The following is a 24,265-nucleotide window of genomic DNA, read 5'->3' as shown; positions in this document are numbered from 1 at the left end:
CGTTGGTGTGTGTGAGAGAGGGAGAAAGACACAAAGGGAGAGAGAGCTTGTGTGTGTGCGTTTTACTGAGAGCACGCGGATGCGGGAAGACTATAATCCCGCGTGTCCGGCTCCTCGCGAGCGGCTGCGCGCGTCTTTTGTGTTGCCGTTGAGTTCCGACTCGACGAATGATACAACCACCTGTGGATACATAGCTCGGCAGTGTGAGGGGGGGGGGGGGGGAGAGGTAGAGTCGGGCGGTACCCGCATGGACCGTTGCGCGCTCGAGTAAAGTATACTGCCCCACATTTGCGGCGACTGTTTACTCGTGCCATACACGGCGCTCCTGCACCCCCCCCCCCCCCCCCCCCCAGCTCCCGAACTGCGTGCATGCATAACGCTGCCAAAAAAGAAGGAATGTTTCCTGCATTATGAATCGTCTTTGTAACAGTAGTGGAGTGCGCGCGCCTTCTTCGCTCGCGAACGTGGCGTCTCCGTGCCGTCTCACCGCTAGCTAGTCGCCTTATAAGTATAGCAAGCTATAACAACCCAAAAAAGCCGGATCGACGGGTCGGCTTGTCGGGATGAGAACCGGTCTTCGTGTTCGTGGAAAGCTAGCAAGCCGGGTCGAGCGAGCGTCGAAGCGAGCTCGGTCGAGCCGTTTTTGCAAGGAGCGGTTTGACTCGGGACAACGCTCTCGGCGAGATACACGCAAACGCGATCGATTTCGGGTTAGCTCGACTTCTGACTCGACCCTTTCGCGCCGAGTCGATCGTATGCAAATGCAGCACAACGTGTGTCGGAGAACCTAATTTGCTTTGAAAAAAGAGCAATGCGTTATGACAATGTAAAAGTTGTCTTGTGCATACCTCGCTGGAATATACAACTTCTTCGCACGTTTCGTTTGCCTAGCTGTGATAGTGATCGACTGTTATTGCGTGTCTGTGCTCACTTTCTTCCTCTTCCTCTACTTTCCTATCGCTGCGATGTTGCAGAGCGGAGGAGCATCCTACGCTTGTGTGCTATTTGCATAAAGTTTATTCTCTCTCTCTCCTCGCACCGAGTTCATGTAAACTACAGAAGAGCGCACAACAGGGCTGGCTGGTATTGAGTAGCTGGGTAGCACGGTATTGAAGAGACCGAGACTGAGACCGAGCCACAGACAGCGCTAATGCAATTGCGCTAATGCAATTGAAAAGACGCTTGTGATATCTACACGTGGAATTCGGTTCTCAAAAAGTTTACTATAGCTATAGCGTTAGCGGACAAACAGTGCTTGGGTGGATTGGTTAGAAAAGCCACGCCATATAACCTACGGGTGACTGACACTTTTCTCCTTAACTAACCATTCATTACTAAGCTAGCTGTTGCTCAGGCCAAGATAAGTATGCAATGAATGCCAGGGGAGTTGCGCAACTGTTCTTTTGGCTATGTAAGACCGGCAAGCGAGGATGTGGTCGATATCATATAAATGTAAATGCAGACCAACGTGTGTCGGAGAATCTAATTTGCTTTGAAAAAGCAACAAAACGTTATCATAATATAAAGGTTCCCTTGCGCATACCTCATTGGTATATAGAACTTCCTCGCATGTTTCTTTTACTGTGCTGTGCGGTGACAGTAAGTGACAGTGATTGTGTTGTATCTGTGCTTCCTTTCTCTCTCTCTCTCTCTACGTTATATCATTTTACCTCCACCTCCCCTCTCTCCCCAGTGTATCGTAACAAATTAGATCTTCCTCTATGCTTAGCCTCCATGCATTCCCCTCCCCTTTTTTCTGTTTCTCTCTCTTTGCAAGTTTCTTTAGTTATTTATGTTTTATTATTATTATTTCGCCAGTAATCTGTGATTGTCGCTTGGCATTTTACCGTCTCCACGTCGGTGGCCAGCTATACGTGTTTGCACGGCCGCGACGGTGAAAGCTGAGAGCGTTGTCCAGCAAGGCAGCCTGCGTGGAAGCCCTCAAACTCAATGCCGCATACATGGCCTCCGAGATCGGGCGGCGCGCGCTGTCTTCAAGATAGCGCGCGTCTCCTGATTTCGGAGGCCATTCCGTACGTCCAGGGCGTTTCTGAGAACGTGCATCGGCGATGAATCATTACTGTATAGAAACAGCTATTAAACACACCGCGCGTACATACGAAGAGTGTGAGAAGTCGCTTATACTTTTTCGCTCTCTTCGATGTGTCACTCAGATTGGCATAAACCTGCGAAGGATTTCCGCGAATCACGAATCGATCCGTTCACAAGTTGGATAAGCTCCGCCCCCAATAGCGCAGTACAACTGGCCTGCACCGATATGAGAGAGAGCAGAGTCAGTTGGAGTCCGCTCACAGCTTTGCTCTGCTAATTTAACTGCAAAGCTAACTTTTAAAATAAAAGCTCGTTGTTTCAAACTACAACATTAATTTTGGCTGGGCACCGACATCAGGATCATCCATGAAATTTGCCAGGACGTTCCAGTTTGAACCTAAAGCCAGCGACACAAAAACAGATCTGCACGGAGAAGATAGCTTTAAACACGCAAATACATTTGACGTCAGGTAAATAAGCGAACCTAGTTGGCTGGCGCACCTATAAAAATTTTATAACGCTTTTAACGGCGATCCTGTGGGCGCTACCATGTTTGATCACGTGGTGACGCGTCCATTGCGTGCCTCAGCTGCCTTCGTGTTTACAATGGATGTACCGTACATGACGCCGGTCCGGCCCTACAGACCTCCTGCAGTGTTTCGGTGGATATCGTAGACGGTGACTCGGTGGACGACACGCGAAGCTTTGGCTACAGCTTCAAATGACATGTCAGCGTTTCCTGAGCTCATTACGCTTCGTCCAAACGGCACGAGTAGCCTATACGGTACTTGCAATAAAAGCGGGGCTAAAAATGTATTCCAAGCTATCCTAACTTTCCGCATATAAACTGAACCAGTATCAGTGTGTTTAGCTCTTGGTTCTTTATTTAGCAAATACGTCTAAAGCAGAGGTTTGTCACGTTTATGACTCGGGAAGGTTCCCCGGGCGGTCACTATATGGTCTTTTTTTTCTACCTGATCATTCGCGGGTGCCCCCATGTGCTGAGTTGCGATAGATTTGTTCTTGCCGGGCGCAATAATTGTAACGTTGATGTTCTGTACGTTGCAATAGTTTGTAGCAAATACGTATTATCGTTAGGGACTCGCTTACTGCGTGGACCGCTGCGAAACATTCGGCTTCGAAGATTCGTGTGCTGTCGGCGTAGTCGCCGTCACCCATGCTACGGCGCGTTTATTGAAGTGTGCGCCCGTTCACTTATTCCCGATACGATGGCGATAGAATGGGCGTAAGTTCGCACGTATGAGTGCACATAACGTGCGAGAGAGTTACTATATGCGAAGAAGTGTCGCTACTCGCTTTGTCACCGTATAAACGAGCGGTATACTCACTCATGCAGGCGTTCGGGGTTGAAGTCCCTTCCTCGGAGGTCAGCGCTACAACGCTGGCGGATGAGTGAATTTATTTTGTCCACGAGGGAAGCATCGCGAAGAGCAGGCAACATAGGCAGTCCTTATGTGGCAGCCATCCGTGAACCTGAACGCACAGATTCATTCCATTCCTTAATTTGCCAGTCACAATTTTTGTAGCCAACTACTGCACACGTCCTTGCTTCACCACTTGGTATTTCGCAGCGTAAATGGAGCACAGTGCGTTAGCCAAGACCCAGTTGCATTTATCGACACCAGATCGCACATAAGCAGGGTAGAAGTGGTCATGGTTTCGTATTCGTGCGCCTTCGCTGAGGCAGCGTGGGGCGCGCCGCCGGAAGCGCCATCTCGTTTCTCTAGAGCGAACTGCTTCGCGAAAAGGGTCAGTATACAACCTTTTTGCTGTCATTAATATGGCGCAGCAAGAACGTACATGTGTAAAATTCTAAAAATATACAAAAAAATTTCAAGAGGATTCTACAGCCATTCGTTCTACGCAATTATGCGTCATATGTGGGTTCAATACAACCTCAACATGTTGTATTTATTAAGGCATCGGTAAAAAGCTCGCATCGCTCCACCAATGCCATCATACGCAACCACCGTCATTGCCCTGGTTCGCAATGGGAGAATTGGCTCAATGTTTGTTCAGCGCTTGAATAATGTGCAACACAGTAAAGAATTCTTGAACTGTTACCACTAATAACGTACAACTTTATATGGTAACATCTAAAAAGCGTGAAGTTGCAAGCAAAAAAAATTAGCCATTAGCAAACATCTTGATCTCATTTTCCGCATGTAAAACACCGGTGTGGTCTCGCCATGCACTCCCTTCGTTAATTCGTTGTCTGTGAAGGAAAAAAAAGTCACTAGGCTGCTAAACCCAAACTTCTGAAAACTCAATTAGTGCTGGTTAACTAACTTCGTATGTGCATTTAAATTTCGGAGCCCGACAAATTTGAAATATGTGAAGACTGCACACTTAAAGAAGTAACATTGAGGCGCCAAGCTTACCAAGTTCAGCAAGAAGGACAGATGGCGTTGACCTCCGACGTACTGCTGATAAGCGTGAGAGAGGGCAAAATAAACGCCCTACATTACATTGCAAGCGATATTCAGAAGTTAACGTTCACGAAACGCCTTCGTTGTCGAAAGGCACCGTGCGTATTACGCTACGTTCATTCACTTTAATTAAGTGCCCTACAGGCTAACTTTTGTTGCGGAATCACGGTGTTGCAATCTCAAGTGGCGTGTCTTCCTTCATTATTTTAGTTTCGTTATAATCGTTCGCATGTACAGTATTTATACCGGCATGAAATAATAAGTATGATTAAAAAATGGAACCACTGGGAGTCGAACCCGCGACACGTCTGGTTTTTCGCACATTAAATGAACACCGATTATGAATATCAAGCGGGCACTGAATTTGAGTGTAGATCAAGCTGTATTAGTAAATTATGCGCGCGTTATTACAAAACTGCCACTCTAATCGTAGCAGGAGGCTTGGCAGGTATGAAAAAAACACTTAAAAACAAAAATAAAACGATAGACTGATGGCGACGCCACCGTGAAGTTCACGCACTAGGGCTCACCGTTACGTTAGGGATTTTGACAGCGTCTACTCGGGTGTTCACTGGAATTTTTATCCGTGAACAACGGCTACGATGCACTTCATAGGAACCGATGGCACCTCCTAGCGTGTTTATAGATGTTAATTAGCGCCGAAACGATGCAAATGTCTTGGAATCCATGACGTCACACTGACGTACTAGCGCTAAAGCCCCTGCGCGAAAGTTGAAGGGAGAAGAAAGGGGGGGGGAGAAGAAAGGGGGGGGGCGAGGTTATCGGTCTTCATTTTCTCTTTCATTAATTATCCTTTTATCCGCCAAATGAAGCAATATGAGGTCCTAAAAAGAAAGAAGGCCTTATCATTACCAGTCAAAACAGGTGTGTCGTTCTTTAGTATACGAAAGCTAGGGCGAAAATGTTATTCGACCGAGAAGGGAAATAAATGTGCTGAGAATGTTGAAACTTTGTGCGCGCCGTTTTTCATCGGTTTATCGCTTCCATCTGGACGTCACATCCTGCACAGACCTAAATGGATGTCGATATGGCCGTGACAAATAACCGCAGCCGCCAGTTTACTCGGAAGGCGCGGCGCTGGCTGTTTCTTGCACTATAGGGTGAAGCGCACTATTGCCATTCTCTCGAAACGACGTCGAGTCTGTCGAAAAAGACATACGCGAGAGGCAACCAGAAAGCCGCCCGCCGAGTGGCTGCAACCGGCGTTCTCACGCGAAAGACAGGATACATTGATGTCGTCGAGTGATAAAAAACCGGAAACGACACAAGAAGTGCGCGTCGAACTAACAGACGAAAAACCAACAAGGTCGCACGCCTTGGCGGTTGGCGCAGACGACAGTACCGGTCTCAAGTCTTGCACTGAGATGTCCATCAACTTCTGCTACTCTCAATGCTGCGAAAGTGTCTGTGTGTGCGTAGCAGAGCGAAAAATTATTGTGCAGGATGGTTGTCAATATAAGCGAAAAGCCGAACCATTCTAGAAAGGTATTCGTTTTATTAAAGGACAGTGGCAAGCACATGGTAGATAGATAGATAGATAGATAGATAGATAGATAGATAGATAGATAGATAGATAGATAGATAGATAGATAGATAGATAGATAGATAAGGCCACGTTTACATAGAAACGACCGTTAGTTTCTGTCCTGGCTTCCCCTTATTTCAGTTTGTATCGAAAAGGTGCAACTACTGCTAACGCGGGTCCTACTACTGCGGCGCTTACTTTTTTTTTTATAGAACTGACACATTCCCTCTGCATCTAACTGCCGTGTCTCCCTTACACACAAGCCCTCCCAAATACCAGGCTCAACGTGTCGGCCCTCCCACAAAGAATGCCGCCGCATGTCCATTTATTTTCTCCCACACAATCGCCAACCGCGTTCGAGCATGTTTTTCTTTTCTTTTTTTTTTAGCAGCGCGTTGCAAGAGACAGGCCGCACATTTTACAGACGGTCCCCTCCAGGTTGCGCATCAGGTGAAACGTCAAAAAAGATCTTACCAAAAAGTTCAGCATGGCTTTAAAATAAAATAAAGCAATGGTTCAAATAGAGCGAACACACACACTCTCTCTCTGCTCTTCTATGACAGTTTTGCTAATGCTCTTCCAGTTACTTACGCTGTAAATCGCTCAATAAATAACACCCTATAACGCAAAAAAAACAACAGCGCTGTCAGTGGAGAGAGGAGGGGGGCACGAATGCACTCCGAGGCGAGAAAGAAGAGAGAAAAAAAAAGGCTTTGGGGGGAGTCGGGTGCGCTCCCTCACTTTTCGGGTCACCAGGAACGACGTGATAGGTGCAAAAAGCACGCGTCTACGTAGCGCTGACAATACTCGGCGAATCATCTACAGTAACAGTGCGCCTCCCCCTACTATAATAACGTTTCCTTACGCCTGCAATGGTTTTGTTTCAACTCCACAAAATATCATGCGTTATGTGGTACATAGTTTACCAAGCCTACCTTTACCTGCAAGAGCAGCCGCGTTGCTATTGTAAACGCTTAACTTACTAGTACAGCTTCGCTTAGCAAAACAAGTCGTTAGCGTCCCTCTCAAATAAGTGTATTATGTAAGCGAACACAACTTTATTGAGAAGAGGACGGATATAGCGCAGATTACAACAGCCGAAATACTGCAGCTAGTCGACTCGCGCGATATATAAATGATGTCACAATAAAGGTACCATGTTTGTCCGTGTTACATAACAAAAGACGAGGGACGGGTGTAATTATTGCAGCCAAAGACGACGCTATCCGGACATGTTGCTTTTCTTTTTTTCCGAGCTCCCCGAAGGCCGCTTGTAACCGCGGACAGGGGAGCGTGTTCACACTGGCGTTGCGTGACTCGTCGATTTCGAGGCCGCGTCGTGGGTAATTGCCGCTAATACGCGAGTGCCGGGCGGTAGCCGAAAAATGGGCGCCGCATACCTTCCGCCCCATTACGTGCTTACCGCGGGCTACCGTTAGGGGGGGTCCCATTCCTTGTACCGCACAACAACTTCCTTTCTCTTCATTGCTTTCGTTTTTTTTTGCACGACTTGCTGCTATATATTGTACGTCCTCCCCATCACCGCGTATAAGTTTTCTGAGCGTGACTGCATACTCCGTCGGCGCAAAGACCAACACAAATGCTGGATGCTCTTAATCCAGTGCTCACTAGTCTCGAGTTTAAGCCCGACGGCTCACGTACCCGCCTTCTGTATTCGCACAGCCACCCAGGCGTCTTCAACGCGCCTCACCAGCTGTGGGAGTTCTGTGTCACGACTATTCGCTGTACACACGCAGTTCACTCTCTGCCTCTTTCTGTTCCCCCTTTCCCTCACCCCCAGTGTAGGGTAGCAAACCGGACGCTCGTCTGGTTGACCTCCCTGCCCTCTCTTCGCTTTCCCTCTCTCTATGAGCGTCACTGTATAGATGGCTTCTTAACATTCACGTTTTCACCAGCAGGGCCGAGTTTCACGTTAGGAGTATGAAAAGCCCCTTCATCTGCTCACGCAGCAGCGGTAGTAGTAGTGCGGAGTACGTATTGTTTTATTCTTGGCGAGCGACGTTTCAAAAAACCAAAACGTTTCGACGTTTCGAAAAATCAAAACAAAGAAATGGGAAGAAAGAAAGAAAAGACATTTGGGCAGAGTTGACCTACGCGATGTTTCCGGAAACGTTGCTACCGAAGGTAGGAGAGGATGGACATACAAGCCTATTCCTCATTGGAAAACTTCAAATCAATTGGAAGACAATCAAATTATTTGCATCAGCTCCTTGGCAAACTTACCAAAAGTTTATAAGAGCAGCTGCTGGGCTAATTAGTCATTCTGTGCAATACGTCGCGTACAAGGTGACGACAGTAGCCTTATTAAATAAATAAATTAAATAATAATAATAATAATAATAATAAAGAGCAATCCGCTTGTCAGTCTGTTAAAGCTGAGAACTTCTGTTGCTTACGTGTTGACACGCTAGCAAAAAACATGCGATGCTCTCACCAGCAGTCAGGGCCACAGATTAAAGAAATGCACAAGGGCGGAGATAACGGTATATCAAGACGAGGGCGCCTGGCACTACTCCTCAACAATCAGGGGAGACAAGAACCAGAAGTTGACGAACGAATGCCGATGCGGAGGACAGCCGCGAGCCGCAGCTACCACGAGAGAGCACAAGTGTTGCAAGTTATGCAGATTCGACAGTTCGTGGAATGTGCCAAAATGGCCGACATGTTTTGCTTCCCGCCGCCCAATATAATATATACCACAGTTGTCTGATCTGGCCTGCGGCGTCCCAGCCAATTCCGTTGGCTCTGCGCCAAATTTAGAGTTTCGCGGTACTTGGCTAGTCGAGGGAGAGACACCTAAAGGTGTTCTAATAACTTACTTAGGCGAGTAAATGTAGCAGCAAATGCCAATATTTAGTTTAGTTCCTTCACGGATAGGCACGTTGGAGGGAGTTGCGGACATACGTAAAAACAGACAAGAATGAAATGAGAAATAGTTTTGCGGCAGTTCAGAGGGCAATAAAGTGACCCCAGTCATACCCTACATTACGAAGTCAGACCAGGGTGCGTAAAACGCAGAGTTGGGGTGGCAAAGGCTAGTAAACGAATGCTGAAATATTCGAGGTGCAAAGTTGCGGGAGGAATTTACGAACGACAGAGGGGCCTACAACAGACCTTGCATATGATAGTAAAAACGGCGCGAGGTCGCGGGATCGAAACCCGCCTACAGTGACCGCCTTTTCGATGGGGACGAAATGCGAAAACACGCGTGTGCTTTAGGTACATGCACGTTAAAGAACCTCAGGTGGCCCAAATTTCCGGAATCCTCCCCCACTACGGCGTGCCTCATAATCAGATCGTGATTCTAACCCGTAAAACCACATAATTTAATTCTCTTTATATTGATACATGCATATTGTGCGTTTATTGTGGACGATGCACGCGGGCGCCCCGACGAAGACGACGAACGCTCTCTGGCTCTTGAGCTGTCGGCTGTACTGGCCAGCGCTGTAGTTATCCTTTGCAAATATACTTTGTAAATACTCTCCCGTTCTTAATCCTTCGTTCACGTAGCAATATGATAGTAAAAAAGAACCAGCTATACGGCACCACCCACAATCCATTTCGATAGGGAATGCCCCCATCCTCGTATCGGTCCCGGAGCCGAGTTCTGGAAACTGACAACACTTGAGAACCGCGTGTCATTGCAGAGGTCTCGACGACAGGCCCATCTGGTCTTTCCACCCTTCCTCCCAAAAGGGTCTGTGGCCCAGCTCCGTGAATACACGTTCAGCGCTTCGGACCAAGCCGACAAGCGCGCGGCCAACCTGTTCTTTAGCAGACGATTTCCGAGCGTAGCAGACGGGCGGACACAACAGATCGGGCCGGTGAAGGTCGGTCCCCCTCGCGTTTTTACCTCGCCGGTTGCTCACATCGGCACGCGCTTTGTGAAGGTCAATGCTGACCGGCGAGCGGGAGGAAGGACAAAAGGGAGCGAGGTGGATGTGCGCGACGCGAGTTCGCGATAACGTATACATAAAAAAAAAAAAGAAAAAAAACGGAACGTTCCCAGTAGGGGAGAGAACCGCGGACCCCGCCGGCTATGGCGCCCTGTGTCTCCTCCCTGCGTTTGCGCTTTTCGTGGGCGTAGCGAATTTCGCGCGCGTCGAGAATGACCAGTGGCTCCACTCCCCCTTTTCGAAGACTCGGTTCGGCGAAAGAGAACTGCCTCTTTCGGATCCACGGCAATGCTACAATGAACTTTTGGAACGCTGTCCTGACGTGGCGACAGTGAAAGTTGCAAGCTAACTCACTGCAGCTCGAAAACGACACGTGCCAGAATGTCGCCGATTCGGGTACCAGGAAAAAATTAGGTACCGTGAAGGCCTTCTATTGTCCGGTCACAGACCGTGACCTCTCCTTCGACGCGTTTAGCACTCCACCTACGCTTCTGGAACTCCAAGTAGCGTGACGCTTTCACATTGCTCTAGTCAATGCTGCGTTCAACTAAGATCACGTGATCGATGGTTCGTAGGAAAATATCGCCACATCCAGATTTCGTTTAAATTTGTCAGAAGGAAATGCTGGTAGCAGGAATCGGTGCGAAAACGGCCATTCAATTCGACAAACTTGTGGGACGAATGAACGACGTGCTTTCACATTTGTGCCGAAGCTAATTGCCGAACGAAGTTGCAACAATGTCGCAAAAAATAAGACAAACGAAATTGTCTGTCCACCCAACTAGCCGGGTACCACCCGCCTTGTGTCATAGTTGCCACAGTGATGTGGGAAGATGTTCACAATAACTTGATGTCACAAAAAGCGAATTATATGGATGGGCGTGGCAGGTGCTTACAACCTCTAAATGCACATAGGTCGTTCTGAACGGAAGCTAAGCGCAAGATAATCTTCACCGAGCCTTTTTTACACGTCACAGCATAAAAATGTGAGAGCTACGAGCACTGACAATCATCCAAACACTTTTCTATCCTTCGAAGCGAGATTGCCTTATTGGTGCGATTCAGGCAAACCTTTTTCTAGCACATTTTTAGAAATTATTTCTCAAAAGATTATCCCAAGAAACCAATTCAAAATAGACTAAGCGGAAGCTGTTTGCAAGAGAAGCAGACTTTGACGGAGGTAGTTCAGTTTATGATTTCTTTGGCACTGAAATTCTACTTCTGCAAGCCGCCCTTACCAAATTCGCTTTTCCGGGAAGGGCGTGTTTAGGACGATGTTTTCCGATAGCGCGCCAACATGTGAATAATCAGCAGAGAGAACTTCCGTCTCTTCTGTCCCCTGGAGGACCGTGTTGATGAAATGACACTGAAACATTCCCCATTAAACGACAGCTCGGCGTACGGTTTATGTGGATTTGTCACCCACTAAATACAACGAAGAAGATAATTCATTTCCGTTTGCTGCTAACGCCGAAAAATTTTGCGAAACACTTCTGGCCTTTGGGGTACGGGCGTAGCGAAATACGTGGCCCTCGTCAGAGGTTCAAAGCGCCCGCTCACCAACTAATCTACAAATACAGACATAGGCGCTAAGAATTTTTCGCCAAAACTTTCGACATTTATGCTTGTAAATGGTCCGTACAAGCGAGTCTTGCCTTTCGAGCGCAGTTGTCGCGTTTACCTCCGTCGCATTTCCCGCCCTGCTCGGCTTGTTCGTCTGCTCCGCGCCGCCGGAACAGACGGAGAGCGCGCGCGAAAGCAGACGACGCCTCTCCTCCGGCTCCAGCGTCAACTCCAAATGTCGCTAACGGTGCAAAACTTTTCTCATCACTGAAACACATTCACAGGAATGAAGTCGTAGTCGTTACTCACCGGTTGCAATGGGTGATGCAGTTGCGCTCCTGTAACCTTCGTCGACGTTCTCGTGCAACGAGCAGGGGACCGCTTACAAGGCAGCAACGTGCGCTCGACGTTCACGACTGCGAGTTCGCCCGTTTCCGAAAAGATGGCCCTGCGCCCGGGAGCCAACGGGACCAATCAGCGCGAGCCGGCGCCCCTCGACCAGCCAATGGAAGCGCTCCGCGCGCAGGCGGCTTTTTTCGAGGAGGAGGGCGAGCGGACGGTCTTTCCCATTTTTGAATTCGGCTGGCTCTGCTCTGGCGTGGCCCTCTGTTCCCTCGCCTTGATCAGGCGCGTTGATTCACGCTTCGTTTTTAGCTTTCAATCTTCCGAACCACGAAGAAGCATCTCTTTTCTTTCTTTCTTGTTCCATACTTTGGGCTTAGCAAAGTAAAGCGAAGTCCTAGCTTGACGGTCAGACGCGTTGAATCATGCTTGTTCTTTGTTTGGCTATCAGTTTTCTGGGCGCACCGGGAGATACGTATTCTCGCACAGGGGTTCAAAGCGCTCGGAGAAGCTACGAGGGCTCTGCCCTCCGAATGGCTTCATGAGGGTGACGCGCATGAACGCATCGCCGCTCTTCTGAAAAATTTATTACACTTTGGGAGTAAAAGAGATGTGTATTGTACTTTGAGACCGCAGCCTGAAATGCAGTGGTAAATAGAGTAATTTCCGCCGCCATAATGAAAGAAAAAAAAATGACACAGAGCGGTTAATCGCGAACATCATCGCTTTCGCTTTGAAGCAAAAATACCATCGAGGAGAAATTGAGCAGGGGGGGGGGGGGGGGGGGATCAATGAATGCGCACGTGTACAGGTATGTTCCAAGCAGAAGACAATTAAGCAGTGAATAAGAATAGTGACACAATCATTTTCACATCACGACGCCTGGAGAATGTATTCGCAACCATTGGGTCCTGTTATGCCGCTCGAGAGAGAAAGCGAACACGTTTTACGTTTTAGCGGTGCTAAACGTTTCCCAGGAAAGAGCGATACCACGCATTGTTCCTTGATTGCGGCTGCAACTAATCCCGAATCGAAGACTAAGCGTTCACTTATATACGACCAAGAAAACTACTAAGCAAGCGTTCACTTATCTTACGAATCCCAGGATCCGATCCTGGAATCCGGCCGCACAAAACACCGAGTATGCATGCAAGATACGTACATGTTACGGAGTTAGGTAATTGGCTGTCGTCTTCGTAACTGACCGAACCCCTGAACCATGCAATATCGGTAACAAATTAAGCGTAATCTGGATGTTAGCGACATTTAACTCTGCTTTCTAACCTAGCTAACTCAGTGGCTTATACTCCTCGCAAGTATATAGCATTTCAATCGAGACGACAGTGCGAAAGTCTCAATGTTTTTTATCGAGCAGAACCGTAATGACCGAAAGAGAAAGCAGCCGATGCAACACACACACAGCTGTCCGCACCTCTAACAGTCAAGCTGGGAGTGAGCGCTAGTGACCGCATCACAAAACGACGTCGACGTTCATACGTCAGCCGAGCCGTGACGGCAAATTCTCTACACATCTGCGTGCCGAGAAACGCACGGGACACGCACATGCTATCCCGAGTGCCGACCGTATCTCCTACACTTCACAAAAACACCATCCCTGTATAGGCTATCTAGAGGCTGACTTCTTGGCCTGGGCCGGGTGGTACAGTGTAGTGTGGGAAGTCCGTGGATGGGGGGAGGGCATAGAAGCAAGGAGATGGGGCGTCGCCTCGTTTCCGGCAGCCGATAATTCCTAGAAGCGCGGGCTTTCAAGCAGACAGGCGGTAATTATTTCGTCCCGCAAGAGCGAAGTCTTTCTGGACCGGCCGCGGCATGTCTTTCCGTTTGTACCGCAAGTTCTCGCGTACGATACCGACCCGACGAGGAAGGAGCGAGGGGCGATCAGAGGGCAGTGATGAAATTGAATAAGTATTTATTGAAGAGAAGGGTAGCTCGCGGTCTGCTTCGTTGTTGTTGCTGTTCTAAAGGGCAGGGGGTAAAAGGGTGGGGGAATTATATGCGTCTCTCTGTCCGTGACCACACAATGCGGTCTTCCGTGAGTGTTCTGTGCTGTCTCTTGTATTTGTTTCCGACTGGTTTTGGAGCTGTGTAAAGTCAAAATAGACGTTTGAAGTATGATGTGCCGCTGTCACATTTGAAACAGGTTACTGTGGTTGTTGCCGAGTTGTGTTCATGCGGGCTCTCGCTGAGGGCCACCTGTTTCGACTGTCGTGTGCGCGTACCTACAAAGGTACACGCCACACGCTGCATCTTCTGCAGGGCTTTCAAGGCGGGGCCACGGGTGCACCGAGATCATTTCTGTCGACGCCCACAGAGCATTGGTTGAAAAAAGTCTTGAATTAACAACATCGTGAGAAGAGAAAAAATGCGGATGCCACGCCCTGTGGGAATCGGCTTAAGCAAGCCTTTCATTTGTGTTTGTGAAGAAAGCTGTTCGTATACTGAGCGATCATTTGGGCAAGTAGGGACCACGGACACATTTCTCAGGGAAACGCCTCGCTCAACAAAAACTCGTTGCTTTCGATCATGCACGTGCCAGCCTTGACGACGAAGGAAGGACAACGACGGCTCGAAGGTGACTCTACGACGCAGCGACGACGGTGGAATGGCGACATTACAATCACTACTGCAAAATGGAGGCAACGGAACGATCCGGTCGGCACGACGGCCATGCGGAGATGACAATAGCATGACAACGACGATGTGATGACATGACAAGCGTGATGCAGTTGCTAGAATGAAGCCGATGGTCGACGGCGGTGTGACGAAGCCAATTGCGGAGCTTGACAGACGACTACGATAGCACGACGATACGATGACAATGATCTGCACAGCGCGACAGCAGACAAAGGACGGAAAGACGCAACGGAGACGGAAAGGCCCGACGTCTGCGTCGTGCCTTTCCGTCTTCTGCTTGCTGTCGCGCTGCGCGCATGCATCATCAACTAGCCCCGTCTCACGCTTCAATGGGATGACGGCGCTGAAATTATTACAATGAAATGACAACGGCATCGCGACAACGGTATGAGCGTGTTGGAATGTCGACGCGACGTGTATGACGACAACCCAATTGTGTAACGACGACGGCATGACACCAATGATCGAGACGACTGCACGACGGCGGCGCAATCACGACAATGGTATGACGACAATGGTGTGACGAACGGAATCGCGGAGCTGGAATGACAATGACGCATGGCTACAATAGGTACGGCGACGACGGCACGATGACGACATTGCTTTCAGTTTGACCCACGTATCCAGCACGACAGCAGCAGCCGCGGAAATGTCGAAAGAAGGATTTTTTTCCCACGAAGCATTCCGCGCTCGGCGCTCCGTCAGTTGGTCTGATTTTATTTCGGCGTCAGGACGGGCTGGGGGTGGGGAGTGCGCAATTTTGAAGGGGGTTTGCAAAGCCCGCTTGTAAGGTTTAAAATTGTTTCGAAAGTGTTCAGGTAGTTAAGACATCCTCTCACTGGCTACACTTCAGTTTTACAAAGCCCTGTCTGCTCGCAACGCTTGTTGGAGATCTCTCAAAATACTATAGGCACAAAGCGATCCGAGTCGGCCCGCTATTCAATCAATTGAAGTTTACACGGCGTTCACAGTGAGGGAGATGAAGGCCGCCACCGAATTCTTGGCGGAAAGAAAGAAAAATGTAGAAAACGAACACCTCACTGACAAAATGCTGGTTGCCGGATGCGGTTACAAATGCTGAGGCGTGGATGACTGGAGAGACTTCAGCAGCATGAAGAACTACCTCAGCCATACCAATCCTTAGATCTTCCGATCCAACGTACTGACAACTTTAGTTCCATCGGTAACTGTTGGGGGTACTTCAAGCTAAAATGTGTTGCAGACGGCTTGGAAGTACCTGAAGACCCTTGATACGGTAAATACTAAGTACTGGCCTCAAGGACCAGTGCCGTAGCCAGAAAATTTTAAGCACATGACCGGGGACGGTGAGAGGGCGGTGAGGACGGTACGAGGTGTGTGGGCACGTGACCATTAATGACACCCCCTCATCTGGCTACGACATTTTTGCGAGGTTAGTACGTTTACACCAAGGGAACATTCCGTGGATCTTCTTCGCCATTCGCAGGAACTCGAAGTCCTTGGTGAACCGTTGACAACGTGAGAGGAGGCATATAGTGCACGAGTCAGTTGTCCGACATTCTGTATGCAGAAGCATGCAGAATAAAGACAGATACATGAGGTATATCCATGTTTCCGGGGTCAGTGCCGTTCAGAGCTTCAAAAGAATTGAAATCCCATGCAACGCGTCGTTCTCCGTAGGCTTGTCTACGGTTCAGAGCATTCGCGTCAATTGCGCTCTCGTCGGCTTGCGCCGATCTCTTTGCAGTGTGAATAATGCTCGGAAGCATAACTGAAGTTGCTCTACTGGGTCGATCCAAAGAATGCTTGACTGAAGTGAAAAACGGACAAATGCATGGAGGAATGTGACGAAAACCGCGCGCGCGACTTTTTCCCGCGCCATGCCAAAGCCAAACGCCCTGTTTGGTTTGGTGGCGCCATCTATTCGATAAAAGGTGAAAACGTTGCCGAAATCTCATGATTTAATTTGCTTCTTCTACCGTGACGCAGAAGTTTCGATTTGCTTACATCATTTGACGGTAAATTTGATTGATGTTTTACCTAGTAGATGCTGCTCCGAAATTACAATTGAACAACTAATCTAACGTACAGAAGACGTGTTTTAAACATATTTCATGAGTCTGAAAGAAAGCGTTTTACTGTTAACAAAACACGAGAGAAATGCAAGGCAGACAAAAGATGATTGTGTGTGCAGCTAGTAGTACGTTCCGTTTCCTTTTTATTTTTATTGCTTATTGTGTTGCTTAGTAAATAACATTATTCTGTCACTCTCGCAACTTTAGTGCGCTTTGTTCCGTTCTTCTTCTGAGCGTCACATCGATGCATTCGTCTCCGCACAATAGACATATCCAGAAACCGCCGTACCACTATTGGTGCTACAACCGTTGAGTTTCTCTACAACGAAAACGCCAGTGCTGGAACGCGAGCATTCATTCCACCGTGGCCACGGCGCGACAAAACACACGAGCGGAACCGCCCACTTAACCTACCTCCGGTTTCGATTTGGGATGTTTAGATATGACGTACAATAATAAATTATTATTATTACGTTTCGTGAAGTTTATAGCTCATGCCACGAAAACCAAGAAAGCAGCACTTATAAGGAAGAAATAAAAAAAGGAAAGAAAAGACGACGTACGGAGCTGCGGCTCATGGGCGTCAGCGCAGCGGTGATGTTCGCCGTATGAGAGTGCTAGGCGCTGTGCTTTCTTTGTTCCCTCCTTGGATAAAATAATTGTAGTAATTTCTGCACAATGTCTGGATTACCGAGGAGAATCATCAAGGTAAATGGGCTCAGGTCCATCGGCGAGCGAGGACACTCCGCACGCGGACTGAACGTTGCCTCGCCAATGCCGGTCCTGTGGGCCATGGAGTCTTGCCAGTGACGTTGACATTAGGCCTTACTTTGGATAGCCGGCTTTTGCGATCTCGGGCCGCTAAACGTCCGCTCGCGAACAGCGGTGCCGGAAAACCGTGCGAGCGAGAGCCGTACCAAACGATTTCGAGCGCCGTTTTGGCGTCCGGTAGATGCGCAACGACCGTTGCTGGGAAAGCCGAAAGCAAGTCGGGTTTAAGCCGTCATGGGCGGAGTGCAATTACTTGCGATTCGAGCAAGTTCCCCGGCAGGTATGCACGAAAGCACGATTGTGATCGCGCCAGTCTCCATGGCCCCTCGAATGGACAAAGTCAACCTGCCTAAACGTGGCGTATTGCGTCTTGTGTGCACTTCTGGTGCGACAGTTTTGTTTTTGGGTGCTCGTGGTCGAGATCGCGATCCCGTGGTGGTTTGCTCTCTCTTACCAACCTCCGTTCGCTGCCTCGTTTTCAGGAAACGCAGCGTCTCATGGCCGAACCTGTACCGGGTATTAGTGCAATTCCAGATGAACAGAACGCGAGGTACTTTCACGTCGTCGTAGCCGGTCCTGAAGGGGTAAGTGCGCCGGTCATCTTTACGAAACCTTGACCTCCGAGCGTCGGGCGTTCCCCCTTGGGCTTCACCGAAAATAATAACAAAATAAAGAAAAAAGGTGGGCGATGCCACTGTTTACAGCAGACCATAGTCGGGTTGTAAACAGAAGCCCGTAAACTGTACCGAACTTATTCTGGGCCTTCTGCTGGTTGCGTTTCGTAATGGGACGAACTTTCCTTAATTTTTTTGTTTTTTTTCTAGAGCGTTCGGTGCGTTCGTCTGCTGTGGGCAGCTAGCTTCAACAGCCATGTGCCGTTGCATAATCTGGATATTAAAGAATTGGCAGAATGCTGTGCTCAGAGAGATCCTGGTTTGAAGCAGTATGCAACCTATTGACCTGCCTGTGCCTTCCCGAAAATTTTGCCAAAATTTTGACACAAGCTGTCTCAGCTGTGACCATTTTCCTTTCCCACTTTGTGAACAAGGTTCCTGTATGGGCACCAAAATGTCAAATTCATCATTGTGGCCTCCAGTGACAAGATATATAGTTGCTGCACTATGACTTTACCTGGAAGGACGGTTTTCCATCAGACCCTTGACTACTACAGTCAAACCTGACTATATCGACTATATCGAATCCCACATATAATGAATTATTGTGTATAATGAGCAGCAATAAAATCCCTTGAAAATTCTTGCGTTACATATTAATTTCATATATCGAATTGCCTATATATTAAACTATTTTCTGATCCCCTTCAGATTCTATATGTTCGGTTTCGACTGTACTGTTGCCGTTTCTAGACCTGTAAAGGCCGCCGAGTGGGCAACTTTACATACTGCTGTATCCAAAAATGTAACATAGGGTTACAAGTAAAGCCCGTCAGTGCTGTGATGCATTGTGCAAAAAGGGTTGGTTGTGTGGTAAGGCAATGTTTTTTATGGGAGTGGGTACGTTACCGTAGTGGTTACCGTGTTTCTGTGGTAACGTAGCAGGACTAGAAGTGGGCTTGGGTAGCTGCTTCTGCTGTTAGCAGTGGTGCCAATGTACAATTTGTAGAGCCTTAGTGCTGTTTTAAACGAACTGGCTGTGTGCGATGTATGTTGATGTGGCAAAGCTTGTGCACTTTTCCAGTTCACCTGTAATACAGTCACATTGCTTAGAAGGTAGGCTTCCATTAACCACTTTTGTTTTACGACTGGAAATTACAAAAAGTGTACCAAATTTTCTAGATATTTCCAAGTGACGACTGCACTTAGAGCGGTAAAGGAAATACAAAGATTACTTAAAGGTCCCATTGCCTGAGCTTTGATCAGTTCACCTATGGGATCACATTTGCTACAATATTGCTGCATGCAGCATTCACTGTTGATGTGGCAAAGCTTGTGCACTTTTCCAGTTCACCTGTAATACAGTCACATTGCTTAGAAGGTAGGCTTCCATTAACCACTTTTGTTTTACGACTGGAAATTACAAAAAGTGTACCAAATTTTCTAGATATTTCCAAGTGACGACTGCACTTAGAGCGGTAAAGGAAATACAAAGATTACTTAAAGGTCCCATTGCCTGAGCTTTGATCAGTTCACCTATGGGATCACATTTGCTACAATATTGCTGCATGCAGCATTCACTGTAGAACTGTGATTTGTGGTACTGACGACATTAGCTTAAATGAAACGAACTTTCACTGGAATTGTCTATATCTATGGTCTGAAATGTGTAGACGACCTCTGTGCGGGTATGTGAAGGGTACAAGGTAGCGACTTTCAAGTCACAAGCCACAGGAATCGAAAGAATAATGTAAAAATTTATAAAGGTTGCATGGTTTCAGTTTATGGCGCTTTCTTGCTTTCTATGGCCCTGGCTGTTTTGTCTATTGCTTTCAGTGCTTGCCACTTTGGTTCCCTGCTAACTTGAATTTCCTGTTTGCTTGCAGTCACCGTTTGAAGGAGGAGTGTTTAAATTGGAGCTGTTTCTTCCTGAAGAGTACCCAATGCTTGCCCCCAAAGTACGCTTCATGACAAAGATCTACCACCCCAACATAGACAAGCTAGGTCGCATATGCCTGGACATCCTCAAAGGTGGGAACTGCTTCCTTAGGCGTTTAAGTTTGTGTCTGGAAAGTGCTGAGAACTTCTGATTGTGTGTCTTGGCAAGCTGTGCTATGCAATGCCAGCAGACATGCTGCATTTAGGTTACTATAGCATTGCTTCTCTGGGTGTTCTGTGCCAAACATCAAACAATACACACGACTGTGGGCACAAACTCTCTCTCTCTCATCAACCCCGTGCAGTCCAGCGAAAGGTACCAGTTGCATCAGCATATCGGGACTTAGACACGCGGAGAAGAATCGATTGCAGTGCTGGGCAGCATCAAAGATACATGTATCTTAAATATTCTTTGGGTATATTATATCTCTTCATGATACGTCTGGGAAGACGTGCATCAGTATCTGTATTTCCAATACATGAAAGAATGTATTGTGTATCTTAAGATACAAGATGCTGGCTATCGCAACATCACCTTGTGAAACTGTAAACGTTACCTTAACTCTGCTTCTCAAGCTCATACTGCTGCCACTAGCCACCTGAATAAAACTTAAGGCAGCGACATTCTTTCATCTTTCCTCCAGAACCTCGCAGCAAGGGCAGGCGATGAGGTCTGCGCGTCCCTATTGGTGGAGCAGAGTCACATAGTGGCGCTTGCACCATCTCGACAAAACTGAGCACGCGAACGTCTGCGCGCAGCTGACTTTTAGTCTTTAGTTGCATCGGTGCCATGGCACTTGCATGTAGCCACCGTACTGTGCTGTGCACGCCAATACGTGTGACATCATCCGCGCGAATTCTGATGCCACTATAGTGTCGTTACCAAAGTTTCTCTTGCGTAGTGTTTTGTTACAAAGTCTGAAAAATGCAAGAATGGGATTGCCTTGCGTCTAGCGACTTTCACACATCAGTGATCTGAAGGATCTTGTGGATGTAAGTTTGACTGTTGCGAACCAAAGTGTGGATGGTGCTGCTTCCAGGAGACTCCCGCATAAGACGGCTATTTTGAGTATGTGATTGTTGCTTGCAAGCACGAAAAGCAATTTTTTGGACTACGTTACATACATAAACAGTAATACATTTACAGACAAGGTAAAACTCCACAGCGGTATTTCTGCCATCGTGCAGAAGCTTCTTATTAGAGTGTTTTAGTTGAGCGTGTTTACGCTCCGCTAAGCAGTTAAGCGGAGCGGAAGCGCGAATGCGCATGCGCCGTCCGCTTAGCCGTAAGCGGGATAGCGGAGCGAGGAACAAGGTCCGCTTAGAAGCTGCCTGAGCGGAGCGTGCCGCGCAGCACTTTGGCTAGCGTTGGCGTCAGAACGGATTGGATTGGATGCCGAAAGCAAGTGCGCTGGCTAACACGTGGCGTTCCCCAAGACGGCGCTTTATTTTCCATTGGATAAAATGGACCGGTAACGCATTACAAGCGCACGTCTAGATAGACATGGAGAAACAAGTTATATATGTACATATATACGTTTTACGGTATAAGAGTGATCATAAAGTGTTTTTATTTTCTTTCATTACCCTGAATTTAGCCAGGGGGCGCTGCAACTACGAAAGGTCCGCTCCGCTACGCTAAACGTGCAACTAAAACGTGAAAATCGCCCGCCGCTCCGCTGTGGCTTAGCGGGGCCACTCGGAGCGGAGCGTACCGTAAAGACGCTCAACTAAAACACTCTATTGGTGTTATTGTAATTGGATGGCAACCCGCTACCTGGTTGGCAAGCCGAGCAGCGACTCCTATCAATTACAAAAGTGACCAGCAAAAACCGCTGACAGTGCAGCATATAGAGAGCTTTCATGTTAAGCAGCTAGAGCAACCCCAATAAATTGTTTCGGAATGAAAATATTATACTTTGAGCAAGAAAGACAAAGCTTTTGATTTTAACAAACATTTAATTCTAATGAAACAAGGTTGGTCGGAGTTAAGAAATCTCCAAGCAGACATTCTTGTGCATATGCATTTGCTGCTACATTATATAGATCTATGATAAGAAAGTTGCAAATGTATCGAAGTATCTTAATATACAAATGGAAAGTATTGGATCGGATACATTCATTGTCTTGTATCTGTATCTCAAATACTTGTTGCCCAAGTATCTTGTATCGTATCATGATACAATTGCAAAGTATCTTTGCTCAGCTCTGATCGTCACTGCCAATCCCCCTCTCTCCAAAAGTAGTTTGGAAAAGTTTGTAAGGGGATTACCAACATACAATGGATGAGCCCTTCCTTATCCAAGATGTGCCGCGGTTCTTATTTTTGATTGGCTCACGGCACCAGTAAACTGATGTCACAGTGCACGGAGTTCATGACATAGAACATAACTCTGCGGCCCTCGGTGACTTGTTACTCTAGTTGAGCATTTGTCATTCCAATGATTACCGAGTGAAACTGGTACTCTGTTGATTCAAGAGCACCTGAAGGGGCCACTTGTGCTTGTGCAAGATTGTTCCCTGCACTTCCCGAGACACATGCAAGAAATCCAAACACATGGATGAACAATATTGAACTGAGAAGTTTTGAAATATAAGTGGATGAAAACCTCCGCTCGATTCGAATTTTGATGACTCATCCTTGTCCGCTCCATGCAGTCAGTCCCAGCACCCTGTGGGGATGCAGAGGAAGTTGTTTCACAGTGGTGTCCAAATCTTCTCGACACAGTAGTAATAGTGGGAAATTTTATTTAGTCTTCAATTAGTTATCCCTAGATGGTAGAGGCCTTGGTCCAGGACAGTATTTGCTGTTGCAGTTTGGTTGACTAGGTCGGTCAGTTTTTGCTGGTCGTTTAGGACTGCTCTGGTCACCCACGGCTGATTACAACTGTGAACAGTTGCACTGAAATACCTAATGACAAGATCCATGACATCTTGATAATGAAATAGCAGATGGAAATGGCAATCAAAGTAAGCGATTCTATAGTGGGAAAACAGCCAAAGCCACTTATGGTAGTCTCCTAGTGAAGGGTGCATGCAAGCCTCACATAATGAAGCAATCTATGAAAATGTTCTGCAAGCACAGGAATTACTGAAGAAAGCTTAAAGCAGCATGGTGTCACACCTCACTTTTGTATAGAGTTTGCCCCTGCAAATAATTGCTTTCTTAGCCGTCGCACATCTCTGGATGCCCCACATACGAAACAGCTCTTTGCACAGTACCGTTGCAATGGACGCCTGCTTTTGTGGGTCGTGCTATGAGAAAAAAAAGGTTTGATTAAGGTGAACAGTAGTTGGCGTTCCTTGTGTGTGCTTCTTGCTTAAACTTATTCTGTACCAATTGTCTCTTGTATGCATGATCTAGTTAAAAAGACTCGAAAATGCAATTTTGATTGGTAGGTTGAAGTACACGTAATAGCTCTTCTGACTTTTCCCATCTTACTTGTGGGGTGCTAAGTATTATTTCTGCATGGGTAAAACAGTGGAAATGCAGAAGCTTTATACACATGTTGCAAAGCCCCTTTACTAAATTGAATTTCAATTTGAAGGTGTTGATCTGTGTGGACTCATTTGTGTGATCTGTGTGGACTCATAACTGTGTGTGTCCACACAGTTATCTGTGTGGACTGCATCGGTGTCAAGAACTCGCATTTATTAAATTGAGAGAAAGCATTGGCTTCTCCAGTGCTTTCATTTGGTGCAAGAGTGTTCTTTTGCACCTTGCAAGACGTCTTTCACTAAACACGAGCTTGCTCGTTAGCAGATCAGGAGGATACATTAATGCAAAACTTTCTTCATTTAGCATAGTGGTTTCGTGCTTTCTATTGAGGTACAGACAATACCTGCTGCGTTTTCATGCCTTCTGTTGATTGGCAGCTGGTAGTGTTAAAAAACCATGGCTGTGAGTGCAATACTTAAGGGGGTACAAGGCTTCACACAGATTAACCATGAGGTCACCATAAGGTCATTACAGGTGTATTGTCAAGCACATCAGAACAGAAATTACGCAAACCCACAAATGGAATCTATGTAAAGCAAAGCTTTGTAATTAAACAGTAAATAAACACTTGGCAACTAATTGCAATGCAAACAATCTTATACAACCTTTATTTTTCATCCTATGCAACATTATCCCACGTAGCGTTTGTTTATGCACCACATAGGTCACAACTGTAATGTGCACTGTACACTTAACCCTCGTTAAAACGAAGCTGCATTGGATGCAAAAATGCCTTCTTTAGAGCCGCTTTTCTTATAAGCATATGTTTGTCACACGCTGATATCAGCGGAAAACATTTTAGATTTACCTTGTTCTGTCAGATAACTTTTTATATCAGTGTGCGTTATATGGGGTTCAACT

The 24,265-nt window shown here is 47.2% G+C and overlaps 2 protein-coding genes across 3 annotated transcripts in view; one reads left to right on the top strand and one right to left on the bottom strand.

The window, feature by feature from the left end:
• LOC126528077 (uncharacterized) overlaps positions 1-11,961 on the bottom strand; it is a 92,700-nt gene extending 80,739 nt beyond the window's left edge. The window contains exon 1 of the mRNA XM_050175941.3: positions 11,841-11,961. The gene's annotated coding sequence lies outside the window, so the exon portion shown is untranslated. The remainder of the gene's footprint in view (positions 1-11,840) is intronic.
• A 5,180-nt stretch (positions 11,962-17,141) lies between these two features.
• LOC126528083 (ubiquitin-conjugating enzyme E2 N) overlaps positions 17,142-24,265 on the top strand; it is a 28,833-nt gene continuing 21,709 nt past the window's right edge. The window contains exons 1-3 of one of the 2 annotated variants that reach the window (XM_050175947.3): positions 17,142-17,290; positions 17,836-17,937; positions 19,854-19,998. In XM_050175947.3, coding sequence (XP_050031904.1) covers positions 17,261-17,290; positions 17,836-17,937; positions 19,854-19,998 — 277 coding nt within the window. In that variant the 5' untranslated portion in view covers positions 17,142-17,260. The remainder of the gene's footprint in view (positions 17,291-17,835; positions 17,938-19,853; positions 19,999-24,265) is intronic. The other variant, XM_050175948.2, reaches the window with a different exon arrangement.

This window comes from Dermacentor andersoni, chromosome 9 (assembly GCF_023375885.2).
Source record: "Dermacentor andersoni chromosome 9, qqDerAnde1_hic_scaffold, whole genome shotgun sequence".
Classification (NCBI taxonomy): domain Eukaryota; kingdom Metazoa; phylum Arthropoda; class Arachnida; order Ixodida; family Ixodidae; genus Dermacentor; species Dermacentor andersoni.
The sequence above is the reverse complement of the archived record's forward strand: the minus strand, read 5'-3'. Positions and strand labels throughout refer to the sequence as shown.